This window comes from Dermochelys coriacea, chromosome 1 (assembly GCF_009764565.3).
Source record: "Dermochelys coriacea isolate rDerCor1 chromosome 1, rDerCor1.pri.v4, whole genome shotgun sequence".
Classification (NCBI taxonomy): Eukaryota; Metazoa; Chordata; order Testudines; family Dermochelyidae; genus Dermochelys; species Dermochelys coriacea.
The window spans coordinates 107,304,944-107,331,748 of NC_050068.2; the positions used below are offsets into that span (position 1 = coordinate 107,304,944).

Here is a 26,805-nt window from a genome sequence, read left to right on the forward strand (position 1 = left end):
CAGAGGTTAACTGCATATACTGATCCACTGGACCCCACATGTAGGGTCTATATAGCAGTCCCTAGATACTACCGCAGAACTCTGACTCCTGTTGTGACAATGGAGATTTCTTCTATCCTTGGAATTGATTTCTGGAGTATGATTTCTATGAAATAGCATAATCTCTTGCTTTTTTCTTTCGAGATTAGTGATAATCACAATTTTAGAGTAAATCAAATGTGAATCTTTGCATTTTTGTAGATGTCCATCTGATGTGCTTAGCAGACTTTAACCAAAAGGTTTTTTTTTACAGTGATACACAATTCTGTTTAATAAACAAGACATTTTACTGTAAATGGAAGAATAGTATTCTGCCGATGAGTAAAAACAGAGAAATCTAAGATCATCCTTTTTTCATTTCAGAAGCCATCAGGTTTTTTGGCAATGCTGGATGAAGAAAGCCAATCCATTTGGTCAATAGAACAGAATCTTTCTAAATGCCTTCAGTCGTACCTGGAAACCTCAGACACAAATGCAGTATATTCTTCCACAAAAGATGGAAATGGCAATGTTGCACCAAAGGATCAGAGTCCTACCTTCACTGTTATGCATTACGCTGGACGGGTAAGTGAGTCGAGAGAAATGAGTAATTAATCATATATAGCTAAGGGAAAGGGCAATAAGGACAAAAGAGATTCCTCAAAGCTTCTGAACTAACAACTTCTGACAGCTAACAGAAAGAGCTGAGTTCATTACAAACAAATCAGTTTATCTGACAATACATTGTTAGAAAGAATCTAATACCTCAAAATTCAAAGGCTGTCAAATAAATGATTTCGTTTGTACTCCTTTACATAGGTGCTGACTGCGTAGGTGTTCAGGGTTGGAACACCCATGGAAAAAAAAATAGTGGGTGCTCAGCACCCATCGGCAGCACCCCGATCAGCTCCTCCCCTCCTCCCCAGCATCTCCCACCCACTGGTGGGCCCCGCTGATCAGCTCCTTCCCTTCCCTCGCAGCACCTCCTGCCCTCCACAATCAGCTGTTCAGCGGTTTGCAAGAGGTGGGGTGGAGGAGGAGCAAGGGCGGGGCACACTGGAGGAGGGGATGGAATGGGGCTGGGCGAAGTGGGCCGGGGTGGAGGTTGGGGTAAGGGATGGAGTGGGGGTGGGGCCTCAGGCGGAGGAGGGGTTGAGCCACTTAGAAAGACGATCCTCTGCTCCTTTATTTTCTCTTGATCCTTAATATGCCACAGTACAAGGTGATGATTGGTAGAGCCACTATGAGAATTTCTTGGCCCAAGAGAAGTTTTGAAAATCCTTACCATGTTGCACAGGTCTAGATAAAAAAAATAGGATTCTTTTTGTGAAAATGTTCACCAAAATATTGTGCTTTTTTGAAATTTCACTCCAGCTGGTCAAAAAACAGGATGAATTTTTGGCAACTTTTGTGAAAAATACATCACATTTTTTCCAACCAAAAATCATAATTTGGAAAATTTTGACTGGCTTTGAAATCCAGTACTCTTTCTCCCTCTTCTTACATTAATTCTCTTTCCCCATTCTCTTCCTTCATCTCTGTCTGCACACTGTCCCTCTGTCCCAAGAATCAAAATCAGATTTTTTTAAAAAAAAGTACAGGTAATATTCTGACAGTGGGACAATCACTTTTCTCTTTTTGCAGATATGGGAAATATGTTTTATACTCCTTTATGTTTTCTCTTGGTATTTAATATGTCACAGTACAAGATGGTGATGTACAGGGCCAATATGAGAATTTCTTGGCCCAAAGGAAATTTCAAAAATTCTTCTTCAGGCTCATTCTGATATGCTGCTGATGCTCTGTGCTCTGAATGTAGTGTATAGAATCAATGGTTTAAACCATACAGTCATTATCAAAACTCCAAATGAAGTCATCGTGTAAGGACACAGAATAAGAATTGCAGGATTTGGTCTTTATGTCTAATTAGATTGGCCTTTTCTCTCTCTTTCCCTTTCTTGCCATTGACGCTGCAAACCCATCTGTTCATGGAACTCACATAGCAGTTTCGTGCCTTGCAGGTTCAGGCCCTATGTTTAAAGATAGTCTGTATAAACTACATTAGTGTATGTAGAGTGTGTGTGTGTGTGTATGTGTTTAGATATATAAGCTTTATATCCTAGGCTCTATACGCCCTGTGTTATATCAGACAACTATGCCCTAGGTTCTTTCCTTTTTGGACAGGGAGAAGACAGGAAAGATAAGCTTGGTAAACAGCCAAGTTGATCAATGATAAAAACTGATCAAAATCTCAATTTCACTATAATTAGTTAGGCTACCTGTACCATCATGGTTAACTGGGATTTCAGATTACTGTACTTAATTACAAATGATGTTGAATAGATAACTGTTAGAACATATACACTATATTGTGCGTGCATCCCCCCTCACCCCCAAGAGAAATGAAGCTTTTCACCAAGAGTGTATAACACATAACTCTTCATCATGCCAGGTAGTTAGAGCAACATTATCCTGCAGTACTGCTCAGTGTAGCAAACATATTGGGCTTAGATAGTGTGGTGACATGTGCTATATAACTATGAGATCTAGATAGACTGCATGACACAGTGTTCTATTGTAATGATAAAGGTATGTGAGAATAGTGCTAGAATGCTGCCGCACCCCAGAACAATATACAAGTTGGCATGAAAGAGCAGCAGTGAAGCAGTTAAGGAATGAAAATTAAACTCATAACAAGAACAATAAGCACATTGAAAAAATCACATGGGGGCAGAGGGAGGGAGGAACATGCTTGTGGTATCCTCTTACAAAACACTCAATAGGACCATTAATTAAGATCAAAGCCTCAGGTACCTAGTTCCAAAACTTAGGACTTGAGTGGTAAATGGTATACCTTTCATTCATTTGTGTTTTATCCTTAGAATTTCATTTTATTAAAGAGACTTTTGGTTTGACCTTTCCCCAGTACCATTAATGATGTTTAATCTAAAGCATGAACAATGGGCCACTGCCTCTGCTGATATAACTCCCCATAGCTCCATTAAACTCAGTGAAGATACTCTAGAGTGTACACCAGCTAAGGAGTTGGCCCCGTGTATGCAAGACTTGACAAGCTGTTGATAGAATCCTGACTGAGGGTAAGAGGCTCTTGTCTTGCAAAGATAGAAAGATCCTTTTGAAATGTTAAAGCTTCCCTATTTGAATAGTGATTGAGCATTTTTCAAAAATAAATTTGCATTTTTCATTTCTCGTGGGATCATTATGTCACTATCACAGGGTATCATTACTAAGAACAGAAGAATAGTTGTTTAATAAGTAAGTACATAAAATGCAGATTTTTCCAAACTAACATACCCTAATGGGTTCATTTAAAAAATAGATCACCCTCTCTTCCACACTCCCCCAGGAATTTTTTAGGGATTTTACATTTGCTGATGCTGTTCTTAAGCTTGTGCTGTTACTATATTTTGCTTTATGGTGTAAATTGCTAGCAAATCAGACCTTTAAATATATTGTGTTTTAATGGCAATCCAAAATAAGAATTTCATACAAAAAGAATCAGAATAGTTTGGCAGGTTTTGATAGCCCTTGTTATAGTCTTCAATTAAATGTGTCTGAAGTAAATGAAGTGTAAAGCAATACTTGGATGACTCATTGACTTTGGAGATCCGGACATTTAAAACAAGGGGGCCTGATTCTGATTTCACTTATACCAGTTTTATTCTGATGTAACTCCTTTAACTTCAATGAAGTTTCTCATGATTGACATGAGCATAAATGATAGGTGAATTAGGCTCAGAAGGTAGAAAATGAATGACCAGTACAAAGGCATTTTGATAATTGAATATGGAGCTTTCAACTCTAAGGTTACCCATTTAAATTCAGTCAGTGTGTCTAGAAACATTGTGTATTTGGTAGAAAGTTACACTGGATACAAGTCTGTTAAACAATAGAAGGCAGACAGCCTGATGTCCTCAGGTAGCTCAAATTATTGTCGTCACATATTTTTTAGTCAGCGTGAAATGGCTTCTTCACACCCTGTACAGAACAAACAAATCGTGCTACATTTCACCTTGGCCCTCACAGGGAATCGTTATGACCCGTGGCCCTAGGTGGCAGGTGGCTTGGCAGCCCTGGTGCCAGAAATTCTGAGTTCTTTTCTTGGTTTATGCATTCAGTGTATTTGTTATGAGACTGTTGGGCTGATTTCAGTGAAGAAAACATTGCCGGATGCTACATGGGTATTGACAGATGCGTGTCTGATATTGCAGAAAAAAGTGCAGAAGCAACCACTTATAATAATACAATATAAAATTACATTTGTTCATTTATTTGATTTGCAGGGGGGGAGTCTGTTAGTCTTGCTGATGGAAGTGATTTTTTTAGGGCGAAAGGATAGTATTCCATTTCTGAACATTTGCCAGGGCTCAAAATATCTTTTATTATAAATGGTGTTAACGTACCAGTAAGTAAATCTGAAATATATCATCCTAGTACTGTGCTAACAGTCACAACATAAACCATCAGAGATATTTAATATACTGATACTTGAGAGATTCTGTCAGCATGTTATTCATGTTATCTGAACAATTTGTCATTATAGCTCAAGCTTTATGCAGACTAAATTTACGAACACATTAACAAATTTGATAGACCTCTTGATATTACATACCTTACCACAGTTGTGACCTACAGAATTGTAATAAACTGATCAGACCAAAAGACCAGCTTCTTTGTTCTTTAAAGCTGTTTACATAATGTCCTTTTAGTGCAGATCAATGTCTGTTCAATTTCCCAAGTATGTGTGTGTCAAAAATACCTCTCTCAACTATCAACTCACCTTCACCAATGGGAGCCTTGTCTGAGACAGTTTTACAGCCCAGGAAGACTCTGAAACTGAACCTTTAAATCAAAAGACCAAATAGAGGGATTAATCAATAGGGAAGCTTTTATTTTCTTTATTTTTTCCCCAGGCTGAATCCCCAGACATAAAAATCAAATCAGTCTACTCTAAGTTATACCTGAGCCACTAAAGGTTATTTGACAAAGATGTTCTCTTTCACAGAGAGAAGTTAGTTGTGTTTTTTTATATCAGACCTGGTTTTGGAGGTTCATTTACAGGTCTTCTCCCCCCCCCCCAAAAAAAAAGAATCTCCACAAAACCCCTAGCCAATTTTTGCTGCTAAATAGATTTGCCTCTTCATGGTCTATTATTTCTATCAGTGTGTTAGAATAAATCATCATAGAATACATGAAGAATGTTCATTTAACAAGGGTTAGGTTCTAGAAAGAAAACAAAAGAGATTGATAGGTGCAAGCTTTTAAGTGATCTCACTGTTTCATCAAAGACTTGATAGCTTCTTTTAACTACATCTTTATGTTCTGGCAGGAAAGTAATAAATAAAGTACCAATGAGGGCCCAGTGTGTTGATATCTGCACTCAGTGTGTTCATTTAAATTATACAAAATGATAAATGTTTTTTTTTACCATTAACTGAATTTAAATGTTTTAACTGCAAATTAAGATTAGTATCTACATCTTAAATGTCTTGCAGAGTATCATGGCTTTATCAGCATGAAATGTTAAATTAATTTTACATAATGTGGATAACCCACCACAACAATGTAATACTATCAAAACAATGCAAAATATGTTTATTATACTATATCTCATTATTAAAACAGTCAGTCATTATTTTTAACTGATTTGAATGCAGACGCACTTTGAGCCAGATCAAAGTTCAAATGCTGATCTTCTTTCCCAATTATCTTTGGGGTTCTGGTTTGAGTCCATTAAAGGCCTGGGTCATAAATTCAGATATGTACTTTCCCTAAATTTTTAAAGAGGCTAGTTCCCAGGTTCTGCTTTGGCCTATTATTGATTCTGTGGCACTAAAAATAGTGAAAACCTTTAAGGGTAGACTAACTGGGTTGAAGAAAAGAAAGAAAGAAAAAAAAACCTCCCCTCTGAACTTAACCCACTTTAAGACATAAACTCAACCCAAACATTTCTTTTTACTGAAACCAGATGTCATGTGGTACTCTACGTATGACTGTTTTTAATTTATATTGTGTTAGCACCCAATGGCCCCAAACAGGGTCTCATCCCCATTACTTTAGGTGCTGTTCAAATGTGTAAGTAGATATAGTCTCTTCACCAAAGAGTTTGAAATAAAATGCAACAACTGTAATAAACAGTAGAAGGGAAGTGGGGAAGGTGAAAAGGTGTTAGAAGGATGGGGGCATGCAGTTACGTAGATTAGCTATGTACACAGTTCAATGGTTCTGAATAATTTACAATTATTTTAAAAAATATTAGCTGTGCTTGACAACAATTCAGTGTAGACATTTCTTGTAGGCATCACAGCGGAAGTTGATGCTGAGGAATGAATATGAAGAAGGAGTGGACTAATTTTTTATTAGTCTAGGGAGGATATTTCATGCATAAGTAGTATAGAAATTTGAAAGTGTAGAGATTTATGAGAGAAGTGGACAAATTGACATTCAAAGCTAGCAGCACTGTCCAAGTAGATGACTGACTGTACAAGGCTGGCAAAAAAGTAGAACATCTTTTTACTTATGAACTGAGCACATATGAACTAGAATCACTGTGAGATAGTACATATAAGCCCCACAAGACCACTTTTACAGAATCACTCTTTAGTGAGTTGAAGCACTGACTTAATTTACCATGTCAGCAAGAAAAAGTGTGGGTATATATATGCACAGCAATAAAAAACCTGCAGCAGCATGTCTCAGAGCCCAGGTCAACTGACTCAGGCGTGCAGGGCTAGTACTGTGGGGTTAAAATATCAGTGTAGACATGCAGGCTTTGATTGGAGCCTGGGCTCTGAAACCCAGAAAGGGGGGTGGGTCTCGGAGCCCAGTCTCTTACCTAAGCCCAAATGTCTGCACTTCAATTTTTAGCCCTGCAGCGCAAGCCCTGCAAGCCTGAGTCAGCAGACTGGGCTTTGAGACTTGCTATCACAGGTTTGTTTTTGCTATGTAGACATACCCTGGAAAGGAGAATAGTAATATCATCATAAATAAGATTCCTAATAATTGTTTTACGTACCACAGGTAATATAAGAGATGTCTTATTAAATAAAATCCATCATTTAGTACTGAATTAAATCAGTACCCCAGGTTCCCAAATTTGTTCACTTCTGTGCAGACGTGTAATGATAATTTATTATCTCCACCTGCTTTACTTACTATAACCTCGGATAACTCTTCTTCTAATTTAGTTAAAGCCTAACATTCTCAATTAAGAAATGATGTTATGGATTTGTAAAATAAATTCTGTAAATTATTTTTCATGGAGAAATATGCTGGAACATTTATGTTAAGAATACTAAAAGCATTTAATAGTGTACATAAATTATACTAATAGTTTAGTAAATATACTGCTTGTTCATAAGAGGTGCCATTGGAGAATTACTTTATATTGTCATAAAAAAAAAAGAAATGGCATGCAGTTATATTGTCAGGCCTTTTCTATGATTGTCAAATGATGTAATTAATATAACGTGTTATATAGATCCAAGTCATATAATCTTTTTTCATGAGTAATACAGGCAGGCAGTCCTCAACTTTACGACATTCAAATTAAGTTTATAAATTGTCATTGTGTTTTGACTTTACAATGTCAGTTTTGACTTTACGATGCTCGATCCGACATTGTTCCTACGGAAAATTCGAGTTACATTTTTGACTTAAGATGTGACTTTCAGGAACCAATTGTGTCATAAGTCTGAGGACTGTGTGTGCAGCAATACATAATTGTCAAATGACCTAATCAAAGCAACTTATTTTACTGATCAGTATTACTAAGTGCCTAAGTACCATAAGAGCCTAAATTTCTTTGAATGACACTGGGACTGAGACTCTAAGTGTCTATGTAATATTAAAAATGGGACTTAAGCTCACATTAAGCACCTTTCAAAATTGTACCCAAGGTGTATTGTTAATGCAGGCCTTGCTTGCAGCCTTAGTCATGGTTTGGCATCTACTTACAATTGTTAGATATGAGAGAAATCATTTTAGCATTTTTAACATACATGTAATGTGAGATGAAATATTAAAACTGATGTTAATGCAAAATTAAATTTGGAAATTTGAATACAGAAAATCAAGAAATGCAATTGTTAAGGTTTCATTGAGAACCACTTTGGGTTCAGTTTACCCACCAGCATGTACAACTGTGCTCCAGGAGTAATGGACCCACTCTGGAGGGAGGGAAGGTGATGTTTGCATCACCATCCTCCGGTTTGTTATGCTATTCCAGAGTCTTATACTGTGGCTATCTATCACTGTGGTATCTGAGTGCCTTCCAGTAGTACATTAAGCATCAAGACCGGCATCATCACATGTGGGTCTTTCCTTTTTTCTCTCTTCCTCCTCCTGGGGGAATAATAGTGTGTGACTGGTTTTGTTTTGGTTGGGTTTTGTATTTTGTGGGAGGTGGATGTCTGCAGTACTATGTGTTTTTCTTGTTGATCACTCAGTAAAAGAAGGTTTCAGAGTAGCAGCCGTGTTAGTCTGTATTCGCAAAAAGAAAAGGAGTACTTGTGGCACCTTAGAGACTAACAAATTTATTAGAGCATAAGCTTTCGTGAGCTGTAGCTCACGAAAGCTTATGCTCTAATAAATTTGTTAGTCTCTAAGGTGCCACAAGTATTCCTTTTCTTTTTTCAGTAAAAGAAGTACATTTTGTCCTTGGAATAAAAAGCGGGGAGGTTTATTGTGGTTCTTAGATCCTGTAGGAGTTGCTCCTAGAGTCTTGGGCAGGCCACAAGAAGGCTCTGTCTCTTGCACAGGAAAACTTTTCCTATGCAGTAGACAACTCCATTGTGCCAGAGGAGTGAAACTGTTGTCTGGGGTCCTCACCCCAGCACTTCTAGCAGTGTTTTAGATAATTGGCCCAGACCTTTGAATTCCTTGAAGAATAGGACCAAGATCTTGAATTTGATCTAGGTATCAATGGGGAACCAGTATAGTGACCAAAGGAGAGATCTGAAGTGCTCATGGTAACTTTTGTTGCTGAGGAGAAACACTGCTGTATTGTTGCAATTTCCTAAGGTCTGTGAGTTTCATGTCCAGGGAGTCCAATTCATTTCTGTAGTCCAGTTATGAGGTAACAAATATGTGATACCAGAGGCCTGTTGTGCTGTTCCATCACATAATGTACACAAACAATATGTTTCAGAGTAGCAGCCGTGTTAGTCTGTATTCGCAAAAAGAAAAGGAGTACTTGTGGCACCTTAGAGACTAACAAATTTATTAGAGCATAAGCTTTCGTGAGCTACAGCTCACTTGATCTGTAGCTCACGAAAGCTTATGCTCTAATAAATTTGTTAGTCTCTAAGGTGCCACAAGTACTCCTTTTCTTTTTACAAACAATATGGTCTTTTTCCAAAATTCACTTTTTTACTAGAGGTGATCTTTACGCTGTATCTTTAAAAATGTGACATAAGTAAAAAGAGCCTGAAGCAGGACTGTATTCATAGTCAATTCTCTGTAGACTCCCACCTGTAAAGTGGAAATCATACTTACAATGTCCTACCTCATAGTGCTACTGTGAGGATTAACTAATGACTGTGAAGCACTTCGTAAATTTAAAATGCTGTAGCACGGATACAATCACTGGGCAAGTTTTCTCTGTCATTCCACCTAGCCTCAATGAGCTCATGGACTCGTTAGTTCTGATGACTCTAACCTTGTCTGGCTATCTAGCATGTCAACAGAATAACTCTGCATCTCCCCACAAGGTCTCAAAGCTACACACACACACACACTTACTTACAATTACATGCAAAAGTACAAAAGATATTAACAATAGTGCTTTATTCAAACTGTTTCCTTCAAATGCAGCCTACGCGCTAGTCGTCAAGGGCATTAACTCTATAGAAAGCTTGAAAGCATAGCAACAAGCTGGTTTTGATCTATTGGGACACAAAGAAATGATAGATATCAGTCAAAATCCTGAATCTGAATAATTTTAAAGTGAATGTATCTCAAAATCAGTTTGACTTCATTTCAACATGCTTTGCAGAAACGGAATAAATAAGTCCAAACTAACTCTAATTAAAGTTATTGGTGAGATTCGGGGAAGGGTAGAAACAGGGCTTATCTGGTTGCAACCATAACTATGCAGCTACAACTATAATTTTATATTTGACTTTACAGATAAAAGATTTTTAAAACCAGTTTTAAACATTACTAATTATGCCATTATATTTGATTTCAGGTGACTTATGAAATTGTTGGAGCTGTTGAAAAAAATAAGGATTCCCTTTCACAAAGTCTCCTATTTGTAATGAAAAGTAAGTGCTTTTTTGTTGTTAGAATGTGCCACATTATGCTTTAACTTTCTAATCATTACCATAGTTTTATAAAATATGTCATCCACAACTTAATAATTGAAAGAAACTTTTAATTTTAAATACCAGAAATAATAATACTCTTACTATAGTATACATTGTGTACAAGTTATTTTGAAGCCCAATCAAAACTTTAATTGAAACAGGCTTTTAGCAGCTGTACATGTAAAACACATTTCTGTGACATTAAGGGTATGAATTTTGAAATGATTTTTTATAAAGACTAATGAAAACAACTAAGGTTTCTAAGGTTATACCAATTGTAGCAGAATTTATTTAATTATTAAAATGATTCAAGAACTGCTACTAAAATGGCATTTTGTGGGTGTGCTTGTATTTTTCAGTAAATAGACACATAGTGTGTCTAGGTGAGTAAAAGGATTCTGTAAATTTGGTTCAGTGTGCCTATCCTATAATTGTATGTCTAGTAATAATTGTGTAGACATCCTAGTTTATTCATTAGCGATTTATAATTAAATAGTTAAAAATTTCTTGTCATTTTATGTTTACCTTTGTATTTTAAAAAAATCCACTTTCCTCCAGGAAACATGACAGTTTATCTTCCCGCAGATGTTATCTTTCTTTCCCTAAACCGCTGCAGAGTATTTCAGCTAAAATATTATCTATTATATTTTATGCCACAGAAATAGAGGTCTTCTGATGTAACATTTGCCTTCAGAATCAACACTGCTAGTAGAATATATTGACTTCCTAGCAATTATACAGTGAAATTAGCTAAACTCTCTGATAAAGTCATTGCTGCATTTCAAAGGCAAACAGTATTGACAAAAATATGAGCCTTTAATAATATTATGGATGAAGAAAGAAATAAAGAACTGATCTTGAATATATTCCTATTGATTATAGTTTTAGCAATATTCTAGTTCTTTGTTGTTTGAACGTATTTTGTATTACACTATTCCATGTCCTGTATGATGATCTGCTATACAGTGAGTATAAGAAATGCATTTAACATACAGTATATTTCAAAGGTAAAAGAGAGCGAACATTATTCCTTTCTATCATATAGTCTCTCCTTGCATTTTCATTATTACATTAGGGATCCAGTTGAGGCAGTCCTTTTATAGGGAAAAAGGGGAAAGTGGATTTGATATAAACTCTTGGATATAGTTAATGTGAGTATATATAATTTAGCAAAAAGAAAAGGAGTACTTGTGGCACCTTAGAGACTAACAAATTTATTAGAGCATAAGCTTTCGTGAGCTACAGCTCACTTCATCGGATGCATTTGGTGGAAAAAACAGAGGAGAGATTTATATACACACACACAGAGAACATGAAACAATGGGTTTATCATACACACTGTAAGGAGAGTGATCACTTAAGATAAGCCATCACCCACAGCAGGGGGGGGAAAGGAGGAAAACCTTCCATGGTGACAAGCAGGTAGGCTAATTCCAGCAGTTAACAAGAATATCAGAGGAACAGTGGGGGGTGGGGTGGGGGGGAGAAATACCATGGGGAAATAGTTTTACTTTGTGTAATGACTCATCCATTCCCAGTCTCTATTCAAGCCTAAGTTAATTGTATCCAGTTTGCAAATTAATTCCAATTCAGCAGTCTCTCGTTGGAGTCTGTTTTTGAAGCTTTTTTGTTGAAGTATAGCCACTCTTAGGTCTGTGATCGAGTGACCAGAGAGATTGAAGTGTTCTCCAACTGGTTTTTGAATGTTATAATTCTTGACGTCTGATTTGTGTCCATTCATTCTTTTACGTAGAGACTGTCCAGTTTGGCCAATGTACATGGCAGAGGGGCATTGCTGGCACATGATGGCATATATCACATTGGTAGATGCGCAGGTGAACGAGCCTCTGATAGTGTGGCTGATGTGATTAGGCCCTATGATGGTATCCCCTGAATAGATATGTGGACAGAGTTGGCAACGGGCTTTGTTGCAAGGATAGGTTCCTGGGTTAGTGGTTCTGTTGTGTGGTGTGTGGTTGCTGGTGAGTATTTGCTTCAGATTGGGGGGCTGTCTGTAAGCAAGGACTGGTCTATCTCCCAAGATCTGAGAGAGCGATGGCTCGTCCTTCAGGATAGGTTGTAGATCCTTGATGATGCGTTGGAGAGGTTTTAGTTGGGGGCTGAAGGTGATGGCTAGTGGCGTTCTGTTGTTTTCTTTGTTGGGCCTGTCCTGTAGTAGGTGACTTCTGGGTACTCTTCTGGCTCTGTCAATCTGTTTCTTCACTTCAGCAGGTGGGTATTGTAGTTGTAGGAATGCATGATAGAGATCTTGTAGGTGTTTGTCTCTGTCTGAGGGGTTGGAGCAAATGCGGTTATATCGTAGCGCTTGGCTGTAGACAATGGATCGAGTGGTATGATCTGGATGAAAGCTAGAGGCATGTAGGTAGGAATAGCGGTCAGTAGGTTTCCGATATAGGGTGGTGTTTATGTGACCATCGCTTATTAGCACCGTAGTGTCCAGGAAGTGGATCTCTTGTGTGGACTGGTCCAGGCTGAGGTTGATGGTGGGATGGAAATTGTTGAAATCATGGTGGAATTCCTCAAGAGCTTCTTTTCCATGGGTCCAGATGATGAAGATGTCATCAATGTAGCGCAAGTAGAGTAGGGGCATTAGGGGACAAGAGCTGAGGAAGCGTTGTTCTAAGTCAGCCATAAAAATGTTGGCATACTGTGGGGCCATGCGGGTACCCATCGCAGTGCCGCTGATTTGAAGGTATACATTGTCACCAAATGTGAAATAGTTATGGGTCAGGACAAAGTCACAAAGTTCTGCCACCAGGTTAGCCGTGACAGTATCGGGGATACTGTTCCTGACGGCTTGTAGTCCATCTTTGTGTGGAATGTTGGTGTAGAGGGCTTCTACATCCATAGTGGCTAGGATGGTGTTTTTAGGAAGATCACCAATGGACTGTAGTTTCCTCAGGAAATCGGTGGTGTCTCGAAGATAGCTGGGAGTGCTGGTAACGAAGGGCCTGAGGAGGGAGTCTACATAGCCAGACAATCCTGCTGTCAGGGTGCCAATGCCTGAGATGATGGGACGTCCAGGATTTCCAGGTTTATGGATCTTGGGTAGCAGATAGAATACCCCAGGTCGGGGCTCCAGGGGTGTGTCTGTGCGGATTTGTTCTTGTGCTTTTTCAGGGAGTTTCTTGAGCAAATGCTGTAGTTTCTTTTGGTAACTCTCAGTGGGATCAGAGGGTAATGGCTTGTAGAAAGTGGTGTTGGAGAGCTGCCTAGTAACCTCTTGTTCATACTCCGACCTATTCATGATGACGACAGCACCTCCTTTGTCAGCCTTTTTGATTATGATGTCAGAGTTGTTTCTGAGGCTGTGGATGGCACTGTGTTCTGCATGGCTGAGGTTATGGGGTAAGCGATGCTGCTTTTCCACAATTTCAGCTCGTGCACGTCGGCGGAAGCAGTCTATGTAGAAATCCAGGCTGCTGTTTCGACCTTCAGGAGGAGTCCACCCAGAATCCTTCTTTTTGTAGTGTTGGCAGGAAGGTCTCTGTGGGTTAATATGTTGGTCAGAGGTGTGTTGGAAATATTCCTTGAGTCTGAGACGTCGAAAATAGGATTCTAGGTCACCACAGAACTGTCCTATCTCGGGGCCTCTCCTTTTGCCCCTCCACCCCCACGAACATGATACAGTTCTGTGGTGACCTAGAATCCTATTTTCGACGTCTCAGACTCAAGGAATATTTCCAACACACCTCTGACCAACATATTAACCCACAGAGACCTTCCTGCCAACACTACAAAAAGAAGGATTCTGGGTGGACTCCTCCTGAAGGTCGAAACAGCAGCCTGGATTTCTACATAGACTGCTTCCGCCGACGTGCACGAGCTGAAATTGTGGAAAAGCAGCATCGCTTACCCCATAACCTCAGCCATGCAGAACACAGTGCCATCCACAGCCTCAGAAACAACTCTGACATCATAATCAAAAAGGCTGACAAAGGAGGTGCTGTCGTCATCATGAATAGGTCGGAGTATGAACAAGAGGCTACTAGGCAGCTCTCCAACACCACTTTCTACAAGCCATTACCCTCTGATCCCACTGAGAGTTACCAAAAGAAACTACAGCATTTGCTCAAGAAACTCCCTGAAAAAGCACAAGAACAAATCCGCACAGACACACCCCTGGAGTCCCGACCTGGGGTATTCTATCTGCTACCCAAGATCCATAAACCTGGAAATCCTGGACGTCCCATCATCTCAGGCATTGGCACCCTGACAGCAGGATTGTCTGGCTATGTAGACTCCCTCCTCAGGCCCTTCGTTACCAGCACTCCCAGCTATCTTCGAGACACCACCGATTTCCTGAGGAAACTACAGTCCATTGGTGATCTTCCTAAAAACACCATCCTAGCCACTATGGATGTAGAAGCCCTCTACACCAACATTCCACACTAAGATGGACTACAAGCCGTCAGGAACAGTATCCCCGATACTGTCACGGCTAACCTGGTGGCAGAACTTTGTGACTTTGTCCTGACCCATAACTATTTCACATTTGGTGACAATGTATACCTTCAAATCAGCGGCACTGCGATGGGTACCCGCATGGCCCCACAGTATGCCAACATTTTTATGGCTGACTTAGAACAACGCTTCCTCAGCTCTCGTCCCCTAATGCCCCTACTCTACTTGCGCTACATTGATGACATCTTCATCATCTGGACCCATGGAAAAGAAGCTCTTGAGGAATTCCACCATGATTTCAACAATTTCCATCCCACCATCAACCTCAGCCTGGACCAGTCCACACAAGAGATCCACTTCCTGGACACTACGGTGCTAATAAGCGATGGTCACATAAACACCACCCTATATCGGAAACCTACTGACCGCTATTCCTACCTACATGCCTCTAGCTTTCATCCAGATCATACCACTCGATCCATTGTCTACAGCCAAGCGCTACGATATAACCGCATTTGCTCCAACCCCTCAGACAGAGACAAACACCTACAAGATCTCTATCATGCATTCCTACAACTACAATACCCACCTGCTGAAGTGAAGAAACAGATTGACAGAGCCAGAAGAGTACCCAGAAGTCACCTACTACAGGACAGGCCCAACAAAGAAAACAACAGAACGCCACTAGCCATCACCTTCAGCCCCCAACTAAAACCTCTCCAACGCATCATCAAGGATCTACAACCTATCCTGAAGGACGAGCCATCGCTCTCTCAGATCTTGGGAGATAGACCAGTCCTTGCTTACAGACAGCCCCCCAATCTGAAGCAAATACTCACCAGCAACCACACAACACACAACAGAACCACTAACCCAGGAACCTATCCTTGCAACAAAGCCCGTTGCCAACTCTGTCCACATATCTATTCAGGGGATACCATCATAGGGCCTAATCACATCAGCCACACTATCAGAGGCTCGTTCACCTGCGCATCTACCAATGTGATATATGCCATCATGTGCCAGCAATGCCCCTCTGCCATGTACATTGGCCAAACTGGACAGTCTCTACGTAAAAGAATGAATGGACACAAATCAGACGTCAAGAATTATAACATTCAAAAACCAGTTGGAGAACACTTCAATCTCTCTGGTCACTCGATCACAGACCTAAGAGTGGCTATACTTCAACAAAAAAGCTTCAAAAACAGACTCCAACGAGAGACTGCTGAATTGGAATTAATTTGCAAACTGGATACAATTAACTTAGGCTTGAATAGAGACTGGGAATGGATGAGTCATTACACAAAGTAAAACTATTTCCCCATGGTATTTCTCCCCCCCACCCCACCCCCCACTGTTCCTCTGATATTCTTGTTAACTGCTGGAATTAGCCTACCTGCTTGTCACCATGGAAGGTTTTCCTCCTTTCCCCCCCCTGCTGTGGGTGATGGCTTATCTTAAGTGATCACTCTCCTTACAGTGTGTATGATAAACCCATTGTTTCATGTTCTCTGTGTGTGTGTATATAAATCTCTCCTCTGTTTTTTCCACCAAATGCATCCGATGAAGTGAGCTGTAGCTCACGAAAGCTTATGCTCTAATAAATTTGTTAGTCTCTAAGGTGCCACAAGTACTCCTTTTCTTTTTGCGAAAACAGACTAACACGGCTGCTACTCTGAAACCTATATGATTTAGAAGTCAAATATCAATAGATCCAACTAATTGAAGAGGACTAAATGTAAAATTTTCTAAAGCACCTTCTTGTCATTTTCAAAAATGACTTAGGCAATTAGGAGCCTAAATCCTATTGACTTTCAATGAAGCTTAGGCTCCTAAGGCCAGATTTACAAAGGTATTTAACCAGCTAAAGATGCAGATAAGTGCCTAGTGGGATTTCCAAAATTGCTTAAGTGAATTAAATGCCAACTCCCATTGACTTTCAGTGAGTCTTAGGCTCCTCAGACACACACACACACACACTCCTAAGAGCCTAAGTCTCTTCTGAAAATGGAACTTAGGCTCCTAAATCACTTTCAGGCTTTTGAAAATTTTACCCTGTGCCTAAAATAACAAACACACAGAAACAAACACAAAGACTTGTTAGCATAGACTGTTGATTCTAATTTTGGGGGATATCTTGTTACTGCTTCTGATGATGGCAGTGGACACACCCTTATTTTACTGGGGCTACTGATCATCCCCTTGGATCCCACTTTGCATAGATGATGGTCTTACTGAGTCAAGGGAGTTGTTTTAGCCTCTATTGGTCCTTAATTATATGATTACTGTTATGTTAATTATAATAGTGTCTGAAACGAAAGGGAAACAGAGCCATTATCCTGTTAATTTACATAGTCTGTCATGAGTAAAGAGCAACCTCTAGAACTACTGCTTGTTATGCTAAATATTATGATTTTACTGTTACGTCATCTTTCCATTCCTCAATCAGACATCCTATTGCATGTTTGTCTGTTTCATTGACACGTTAGATCTTGTCATAATCCTAGATTGTGAGTTCTTTGGGCAGTGATTCCATTTTTATTTACTTATTTTTTCTTTGTTTGTATAGCACATTCAACAATAGGCTCCTGATTGGGTCTCCAAGGTGCTACTGTAAAGCAAATAGCACATGATAATAAATATAGGGAATCTATCACCGTAGCACCTGAAAAGTATTTAAATAAATAAAATAAATAACAGCAATGAGGGAAATTAATAAGAATTAGCAGTTAGTTTTTATTTTGGTATTCTACTACATATATATATTCCTGTATAAACTATCCTCATGTCACTTTCTAAAATCTTAAACTAGATTTCTTGCAAAGTTCCTTCTTCTTGCTCCCAATCCACATGCTGCCTTAAGAATTAATAATGCAATCATTTTCTAGCCTTCCATGTTAGTTCTGCAACCTGACCTATCATTTGTCCCATGGAAGGACAACTGAGCTTTTATTCTAAATTTTCAACCCTCAGTCAGCTCACAGATTAATATGGTGCTTAGTTTCCATTCCAAGCAAAGCCATTACCAAGTCTACCAAGCTGACTTCTTTTCCTTATAGGAGAAATTTTAGAATATGAATCTACTCAGCCTGTGACTAGCATAACACTCACCAGCAGACGTTCACTAGAGTTCAGTGTTTTCATTGTTTCTTTGCCATATTTTGTTCATGTTTTGTCATGCCAACCCCCTTTATGGAACATCCTACTCTTGCCTGCTAAACCAGTACCCTCTTGTTTAAATCTCCCTTGAAAATTCATCTCTTCTGTGCTAGCTGCAATAAATGAGTCAAAAATAGAGAGTACCTTATTGCTCTTATTTGGTACACATATTAAAAACCACCCAGCAGCTCTATAATATGTACATGTTTAAAATGAACAACTGTGAAATCAGATTGCTACAACTCTCTGTTCTCTTTCCCATCCCTTATTGTTTGTCACCCATCATAGTTTCTGGGTTAACTGACCTTTGACACCTTCCCCCTCTTTGGTTTCCTCAAAGGCACACTTTATGTTTCAGGCCCTATCTGTCACCTCTCTTAGGTAGAAATGTGTGTCTCTCTGTCTCCAGGAATTTAGGCTTACAGTCACTCTGCTTCTCACAGTGATTTCTCCAGCAGATCTGACCAGAGTTCAGCACGTGTGGTTTGCTCTTTCTCCAGGGGTTGCAATAGTGTACTACAGCTACCAGCCAGTCTTCACAAAGCATGCTACATTTATTCTTGGGGCAAAAGTATCACAGAGAAAACATAAAAAACCAATAAATGATTCTATACACATGGTAAAAGTTTACCAGAGGTCACCCACCTCTAACATAGGTGTCTGGTAGGAGCCCATCTTTCAAACCTCTCAATAGGTTGCTCTTTGGATATCAAGTTTCAGATCAAGAACAAGAACAGTCTTGGACAGTTCAGGTGGTTCTTTATGCAGTTTAGGCCTTTGATCTCTGGCCTCCTGTAACAGGCCCTTTTTCAGGGACCAAAGTTTCAAAAGCTTGGTTTTGGCATAACTGTTGTTGGTAAATTTTGCATTAAGCATCACCCAGGGATTTCCCAGGAAACCAATTAAGCTAAGATCATGGAAACACTTATTGTCTAAAAAGTTCATGCCTTTCTGGCATAATTCAATATAATAGTCTTTTCAGGATTTTCTGCTTCCCAGGTCTCACATCTGTCACAACTCCCACTTTTGTTATGTCAGATTATTTTTCTTTGTCTCAGATACGGTGTCTTTATCTGACTTTTGTGAAATGCCTAGCATACATATGGATGCTACAAAATATCATACCATTTTTATAGCATATGTTCATTTTACGCTATTTAAGTCATATAAGTGCAAGCTACAGTAACTAAATAGGAGTCCAGAATATAGCAAAACATCCAAAATAATCATCACCCAAACACTGAAGTTTAGACAGACTTGTAACACTAAATTCTAAACTTTATTTGGTGTGGCTTAGTGCCCCCACTCAGTTCAATTTAAGCATATTTTGACTTAAGTACATTTTAAAACCATCACTGATGACTGACAACCTGGATAACTGAATGCCACTGGACTTGGATCAGAATAACTAACAATGCATAAATGCAGAACTTAATGGGCTGTTCATCTGAAACAGTTTATGCATCGTCTTGTTTAATACTGTCTCCTGCTGTGTGTGTCCTGTTCCTTTCACTGTGTATGTGATTTTCTCACCTGTATCTTATTTCTGTGCATTAATTTTCTTTTTCTCCCAGCTAGTGAAAATATAGTCATCAATCAGTTGTTCCAGTCTAAACTGACACAGACAGGATCCCTTGTCCCTCCATATCATTCTCTTAAAATTAGAGGATCCAAAGCAGCCTGGCTCAATAAGAAAACATCAGTAACCTACACAAGAGGAGAAGCAAAGAAATACATGGAGTTCAGTAAGGTAGGAGTTTGGAACTTTTTTCACCCTTGAAGAACACTAGAGCAAAATCTTTCCTCATTGACTACAATGTCCAAGAAATCTGGGTATTTCAGAAAGTTCCATAAATTCCAGGCAACATTCTACATTTTACTTGTTGAAATAATCAGGCACATATTTTCTGATTGCAAAGCAACTAAGGAAACTATACAATATTATTCTTGATTGAAGGATCTCTGAAATCTACTGTCTTCCCTGGACAATATAGCAGTGAGTTCAATATTACAGCCAATAAAATTATTATGTGGAACACTGGATGCTTCATCTATGTGGCTGTCATAATGAATGCAAAATAACTTAAGGGACAGTAAACTTAGAGGGATAAATTCATCTTCCTTAATCTGTTGGTATTCATCACTTGAGAGGTTTATGGTTGACAAACAATAATTTAATGTTCATGCATATATGTAATATATTGGTTAAACTCTCATTCTCTGCCTGATTGTTGATACCATAAAAATTAAAGATGAACGGAATAGTAGATAATGTTAAGGTATGATTGGAGTTGGCAGGAGAACTGTGTAGTGTACACCTTTGTATATATCAATATAAATTTATTGAGCTGAAATTAAAATCCCTCAGTATCGGAATTGGTCTTCACTTCCATTACCTGATTTCAGCCAAAACTAAAAACGAAAAAAGAAACCACAACCATTGGGAGGCTGTCAAGAACAATCAATTGTTCAACTGCAACATTGTCCCTTGCATCTTCATCACTGAATCAAAATATTTTGTAAAATTATTGCCATTTTATAATAGTGAAAATTAATGAAAACAAATTATGTTGAAGGGTTTAGTGGACCTAAGAACTTGGAGTATTACCTTTAAATAGAAGTCACATAATTGCTAAATCCAAGTTTGATGCTATCATGGAATATTACCTCTTTCTAGAAAAGCAGGGAAGGTGCTCCCCAAACGTGAGCAGGTGTATCACTAGGCCTATTGAGTTGCACAGTTTTGTCTTTTTACATACAGCTGTAAAAAATCAATTCCAGCCCCAGGATTACAGAGTTTGCTATCACATCTATTTGTGGGAAGGGCTATACAGGTAACGCCAATTAATACTAAGGGGAGTTTTTCATATAAATGCCCCTGGAAATGAGTATGACAACAGTATACTCCTACTCTCAGTAAAGTCAATAGCAATATGGCCATTGACTTCAATGGTGCTGGTTTGAACCCTAGACCCTTAAGAATGTGTTATAATACCATAATCTCCTCCTATTTTCCAACATTCAGCCTACAGAATCTATGCAGAGAGAGTATTAATTAATTATTATTCAGAATAACTGGACATAGTAGTTATCTGTATTCATTAATTAATTATTATTTAGAATAACTGGGCATAGGAGTTATCTGTCTCCTTACAAACAAAATGACCCCATTTTGAAAGCCATAACCACAACATCTTTCTTAAGTTTATCATTGGGGTGAGGATGGTGGTCTTAGAAAGCAGAAGAGGCCATGCAGGAGAAGGGAAGAGGGAATGCTCATAAGGTTTTATTAACTGGAGAGGGGTGATTTCCTCATGTGTTTGGAAGGGCTTTGGCAGCTGTTTGATACTTGTTTCATTACAGTAGGCAGTGGGAAGAGATGAGCTAGGAGATGTCCATGTGTGGGGATGGATAGTGATGGAAGATGTAATTCAGATAGGAATGGTTTGAAGTGCCCATGTCCCTGACTGGTAGAAGGAAATATGGGTGGGTTGTGGTTTGGGAGGAGAGGAGAGGTAGTAAGAGGTGATATTTTTAGGTAGGTGATGTCTTTTGAAGTGTGTTAGTTTTGATTCCCATTCCCCTGCTGCTTCCCACTTCCTCTCTACCTTAAAGCTCATTTCAGACTTAGCTCTTTCACAGGCTTAGCTAATTTCCTGTGTTTCTAAACATGCCCATTCACCTGCCTATATCTGTATGCCCACAAGCAACATTTCCTCATTGATTTGGAGCAGGCTACCACAAAATGAGTTTGGGGACATCTGTGAAAGTCATGTGCTCCTTTGCAGCATTATCTGTGGTGGTGGTGAAGAGGATAGTGCACCAATCCAGTACACAATTGGATCTGAAATCAGGTCATAATTCTGGAATGTACAGTAGGTCATGGTAGACCTGATGTCTGGTCATCCTCCTCCCAATGGGTCTACAAACAAATTATTCTACAGACTGAAGGCTGTGAAACTCCTACAGGTTGTGTGGCCTCCTGGCACAAAAGAGACAAATAAGGCCAAAATAGGAAGTTATTATTCATACTCTCACAACTCTCATGTATTCACATCAATTCTTCTCCTTCTAGCCCCTTGGTAGCTTCCTAATGCAGACTTTTTTGGCTTTGCTCTACACACTGACCTTTCTCTTGCATGGATCAGCCTTACAGCAGCTTTTATGAACCAGAAGACTAAATATATAGTATTTGACTAGCTAAAGCTTTTTTTATCACTGTTGACTCTTCATTTTTACTTTTCCAGATCATTTTGCTTCATTTAACTGTTGGTCTGCAAATAGAATCATAGAAATACAGGCTGGAATAGACCTCAAGAGGTCATCAAGTCCAGTCCCCCTGCACTGAGACAGGACCAAGTAAACCTAGACCATCCATATGCAAGAAACCCCAAGCAAGAAACTGTAGGCATATTTGCGATAAATACACCATTTACAAGGTTGTTGGGATTTAAAACTTTAAAATTTGTGGAAGTAGAAACATATTGTAGGTTTCTCCTTCTAACAGTAATTATGGAGATAGACACCCACACTTTCTCTTGTAGATCTTACAGAGGTGCAAGATTTTCAAATATAAAACATTCTTGTCAAAGCCAAATTTGCTGTCTGTGAAGAGCTGAAAGGAGATTTATGATGTATGTGGAGAATTAAGACATAATTTGATACAACCCTTATTTCTGAATCCAAAGCAGAAACTGTTCAAGATTAGGATATTTTGATAAAACTCATCTTCTGTTCCTGCCTCCCTGTTCTCCAGTAGCCCTAACCCCAGAGGGAGGAAGCAAAGCCATGGGTGTAACACAACAGACTGGGAGTTAAGCAACCAGAATTTTGTTCCTGGCTTTGCTACTGAATCAGTGGAGTGAACTTGAGCTAGTCACTTAATTTGTGTGTGTGCCACAGTTTCCCTTATCTGTAAAACTGAGATGACATCTGCATAAAATTGAGTTAATTATCCACATTTCTAAACCATTTTAAGATCTAATGGATGAAAAACATTATAGAAGTGCTAAGTGTTGTTATTAAGAGATCAGTGATCTACAGATCTCCAGTCTCTGTGTGAAGATGGAGATGAATTTTTTTTTCAAATCTTGTTCCACTCTGTGTGAGATTTAAAAGAATAAACAGCTGCAGTGTCCAGCACGGTGATTAAGTTGTAGGGCAATGCAATTCTTCTATAAATGGGATTTGATCTGGATGTGATTAGATGAGTATGTACACATGCATTTTGGTACAACTGGATAGTATGGGAGTTGGCTAGAACATACCAACTCTGAGACACAGGGAGTTATGGGCTAAATGGACAAGAAAAACAGAAATGAAAGAGGGTCAAAGGATAAAAGATTGTCACAGATATGTATAAGTATCCATGGATGTGAATAAGTATCTTAATTTCTATATTCTTGGTGAAATATTAGGAAAAGTCTACAATTAAAATGCTTCAGTGGCGCAGCTACATTGGTGCAGCTGCACTGCTGTAGCACGTCAGTGAGGATGCTACTATGCTGACAGGAGAGCTTCTGCCATCAGCATAGTTATTCCACCTCCAAAGAAGCATTAGCTGTGTCAATGGGAGAAACCCTCCATAGCACTGTCTACATGGGGAGTTAGGTCGGCAAAACTGTGTCGCTCAGGGAGGTGGATTTTTCACAGCTCAGAGCAACATAGTCATACTGATGTAAGTTTCTAGTGTAGACCTGGCATTAGAACAGGGGTTTCCAAACTTGGTTCGTGGCTTGTTCAGGGTAAGCCCCTGGCGGGCCGCAAGACACTTTGTTTACCTGAGCTTCCGCAGGTACGGCTGCTCACAGCTCCCAGTGGCCGCGGTTCGCCGTTCCCGGCCAATGGGAGCTGCGGGAAGTGGTGGCCCAGCCCACGCTGCTTCCCTGGGCCACCACTTCCCACAGCTCCCATTGGCCGGGAATGGCGAAGCACAGCCACTTGAAGCTGCGAGCGGTCGTACCTGCGGACGCTCAGGTAAACAAAGCGTCTCGTGGCCCATCAGGGGCTTACCCTGAACAAGCCGCGAACAAAGTTTGGGAAACCCTGCATTAGAATCTAGTTGTCTGTCAGTCCTAATTTAGAAACCTCAGCAGGAAGAAGCCAGCTTCTTGTGGCTCTTCTTAAGATAATTCATCTTTACAGTATTCTCTCAAAGATACAAAGTGGACACTATTAAAAGGTTTTGTTTTCCCTGTTTCTTCGTAGATATTACTGGTGGTACAGGAAACACCTACTCATACTAATCATATTGTACATGATTTTAAAAAAAGAAATGTTTTAACTACATTCACCTGTAACAGGAGAAAAAAATAATCCAGACATGAATATTGGGACTTTTTCATTCATAATTGACCATTATCCCTGGGTATTGTTGATTGCATACACACAGCCATTCAAAAACCATCTAGTGATGAAAGGGGTCTTTTCAGAAAGAAGTATTATGATATGCAATTTGTATGTTATGCTAAATCTAGAAGCTCTGATGCCATAACAAAATTTTTACTTTGCCTCATTCTGAGAAGGAATGATTTTACATATGCACACATACTCATCTTCAGTGTAACAGTACATTTATACGCTGTCTTCAAATGGAATTTTGCACATATAATCGTACATGTCCACTTTTGAAATCAAAACTTTATTAATAGCCTTGGTTGTGCAGTTTTCTGTGGGCATTTAGCTATTCTCCTGGGTATTTTTGAAAATCTAGCCTCAAGTGATTTGTTGCTATATGACATGATTCAAACACAGCTTTATATTTGCCTCTATTAGTGAACTGCCTTACCAGGGAAAATTATAATACTTGGCCTGTATTGGGAAAACAATATTCTGTGTACACTTTTCTCGCCCACAGTTGTTGAAAAAGAAAGGAACTTCCACATTTCTTCAGAGACTGGAACGAGGGGGCTCACTCACTATGGCCACACAGCTCAGGGTTAGTAAATGTTTTCTGGACAAAGATGTATAGAAGAGTTTTAAGCACAGAATGAAACTACAGATTACAAGGACAAGCAGAAGTATGATTTGCCTGCGTATACAATGTATGCATTCAGGTCAAGCTTTTTAAGAAAATTATGTGATACACATTTTTTTAAAAAGGTAGATATGTCTTATGTTACACAACTCTTTCACTTCTGACAAATGAATGTTTGAGAATCTGTTGGGTTTTATTTCTCTCCACAGAAATCACTCTCAGATATTACTGGAAAGCTTCAGAACTGCACACCTCATTTTGTTCATTGTATCAAACCCAATAACTCTAAGCTGCCAGACTCTTTTGATAATTTTTATGTGTCTGCCCAGCTGCAGTATATTGGTGTCCTAGAGATGGTGAAAATCATACGGCATGGTTATCCAGTACGCCTCTCTTTCACTGACTTCTTGTCAAGGTAAATTCTTTTGAGTTTGATAAAAGCTTTTTATTACCTACAGCACAGTGCCTTCTGTCATATTGTGTAAATGTTTACACTGTTGTTTGATTGATGAGCCTTTCAGATTTTCTGTAGAGAAAAATTACTTGAGCTGGCATAGAGCAGAGTTCTTTAAATTAAAGGAACCATGCACATGATGCATAGATAAATCTTATTTATGAACTACTGATTGATGAAATATGTAAATGATTGAACTGTAGTAGCATCACTTTATAGCGTAAAACATTAGCATAGTACCTCCATGTAATTTCTGTTTTAAATTGGTTAAGAAGAGGAAATGGTCACATCACTTTCATCATCATTTTCTAGTTTGTTATTGGGGCTCTTGTGAGATCTAGTATTCATATCTCAAGTGCTGGTTTATTTTGGTGCTCAGTGTGGTTGGGGGGTTACAAGTGTTTATACTGTAAATCCACATTTCACTGCTGCTATCAGGAAAAAAAGGGAATATTTGAAAAGGTGTGGCAAAGGGGAGGAAAGCAGAAATGTACCATCACTTTTGGGGCCAAACCATCACTTTTCTTCCTCCCTTTTAATCATTGGTTTTTATATATTTCTCTTTCTGTTACATTTTCACAAACTTCTTTTAATACTGCAGCAAGATTAAATGAATGTTGTTGGATCAAATGAAATACAAGAAAAGAAATCTGACATCTTTTCATGTGTTTAGGTAGCATATTATTTCTTACTCAGAGAAGGGAGTACATTTAAAATAATTATTTTGAAACAATTATTTTGATTACAGTAACTGCTAGTTTGATGATACTCTGCAAGCTCACCCAATAGGAGAAAAAACAGCCCAACACTACTCTCCTGCAGAAATGTGCTGCCTGCTAACCTCAGTGTTACCAACCTGCTGTGTGGGAGGGGGGGAACTGAGGGAGAGGGAGCCGCTACCGTCAATTGAGTGCATGGAGTACATGTCACAGGCTCATGCTTAATCTTCTTTCCATGCTTTGCGCTGTTCTATTGTATTTAGATTTTATTTTTTGGAAATTGGAGGAGGAACATAAGCTCCTTAGATCAGACCTTGGTCTTCATTTACCTTGCTAAAGTGTCATGTGTATTCGTCATCATTTGCATTTGTACCAAATCACCATGGTAATATCCATGGGTAAGGCTGTGATTTAGTCACAGAGGCATGGATTTAGTCACGGAATCCATGACTTCCAAAGACCTCTGTGACTTCAGCCAGTGCCGGCTGGGAGCTGCAGGGAGCTGGGGGGTACCCCTGCAGCTCCTGATCACTGTAAATGGCAGGAGGAGCCCAATAGCTCCCCACTGCAGCTCCTGGCCACCCAGCTGCTGTGGGTGGCAGGGGGGACCCGGCAGCAAAGGGAATCCCTGCTGCTCCCGACCCCGTGGGCAGCAGGGAAGACCCAGTGGCAGGGGAAATTCCCATTGCTCCCAGCCACCACAGGTGGCAAAAGGGACCCCCG

The 26,805-nt window shown here is 39.3% G+C and overlaps 1 protein-coding gene across 5 annotated transcripts in view; it reads left to right on the forward strand.

Moving 5' to 3' along the window:
* MYO16 (myosin XVI) overlaps positions 1–26,805 on the forward strand; it is a 627,399-nt gene that overhangs the window by 474,763 nt on the left and 125,831 nt on the right. For all 5 annotated transcript variants that reach the window (XM_038387064.2, XM_038387062.2, XM_043509217.1 and 2 more), the window contains exons 23-27: positions 403–603; positions 10,229–10,304; positions 19,508–19,683; positions 24,790–24,870; positions 25,119–25,324. In XM_038387064.2, coding sequence (XP_038242992.1) covers positions 403–603; positions 10,229–10,304; positions 19,508–19,683; positions 24,790–24,870; positions 25,119–25,324 — 740 coding nt within the window. The remainder of the gene's footprint in view (positions 1–402; positions 604–10,228; positions 10,305–19,507; positions 19,684–24,789; positions 24,871–25,118; positions 25,325–26,805) is intronic.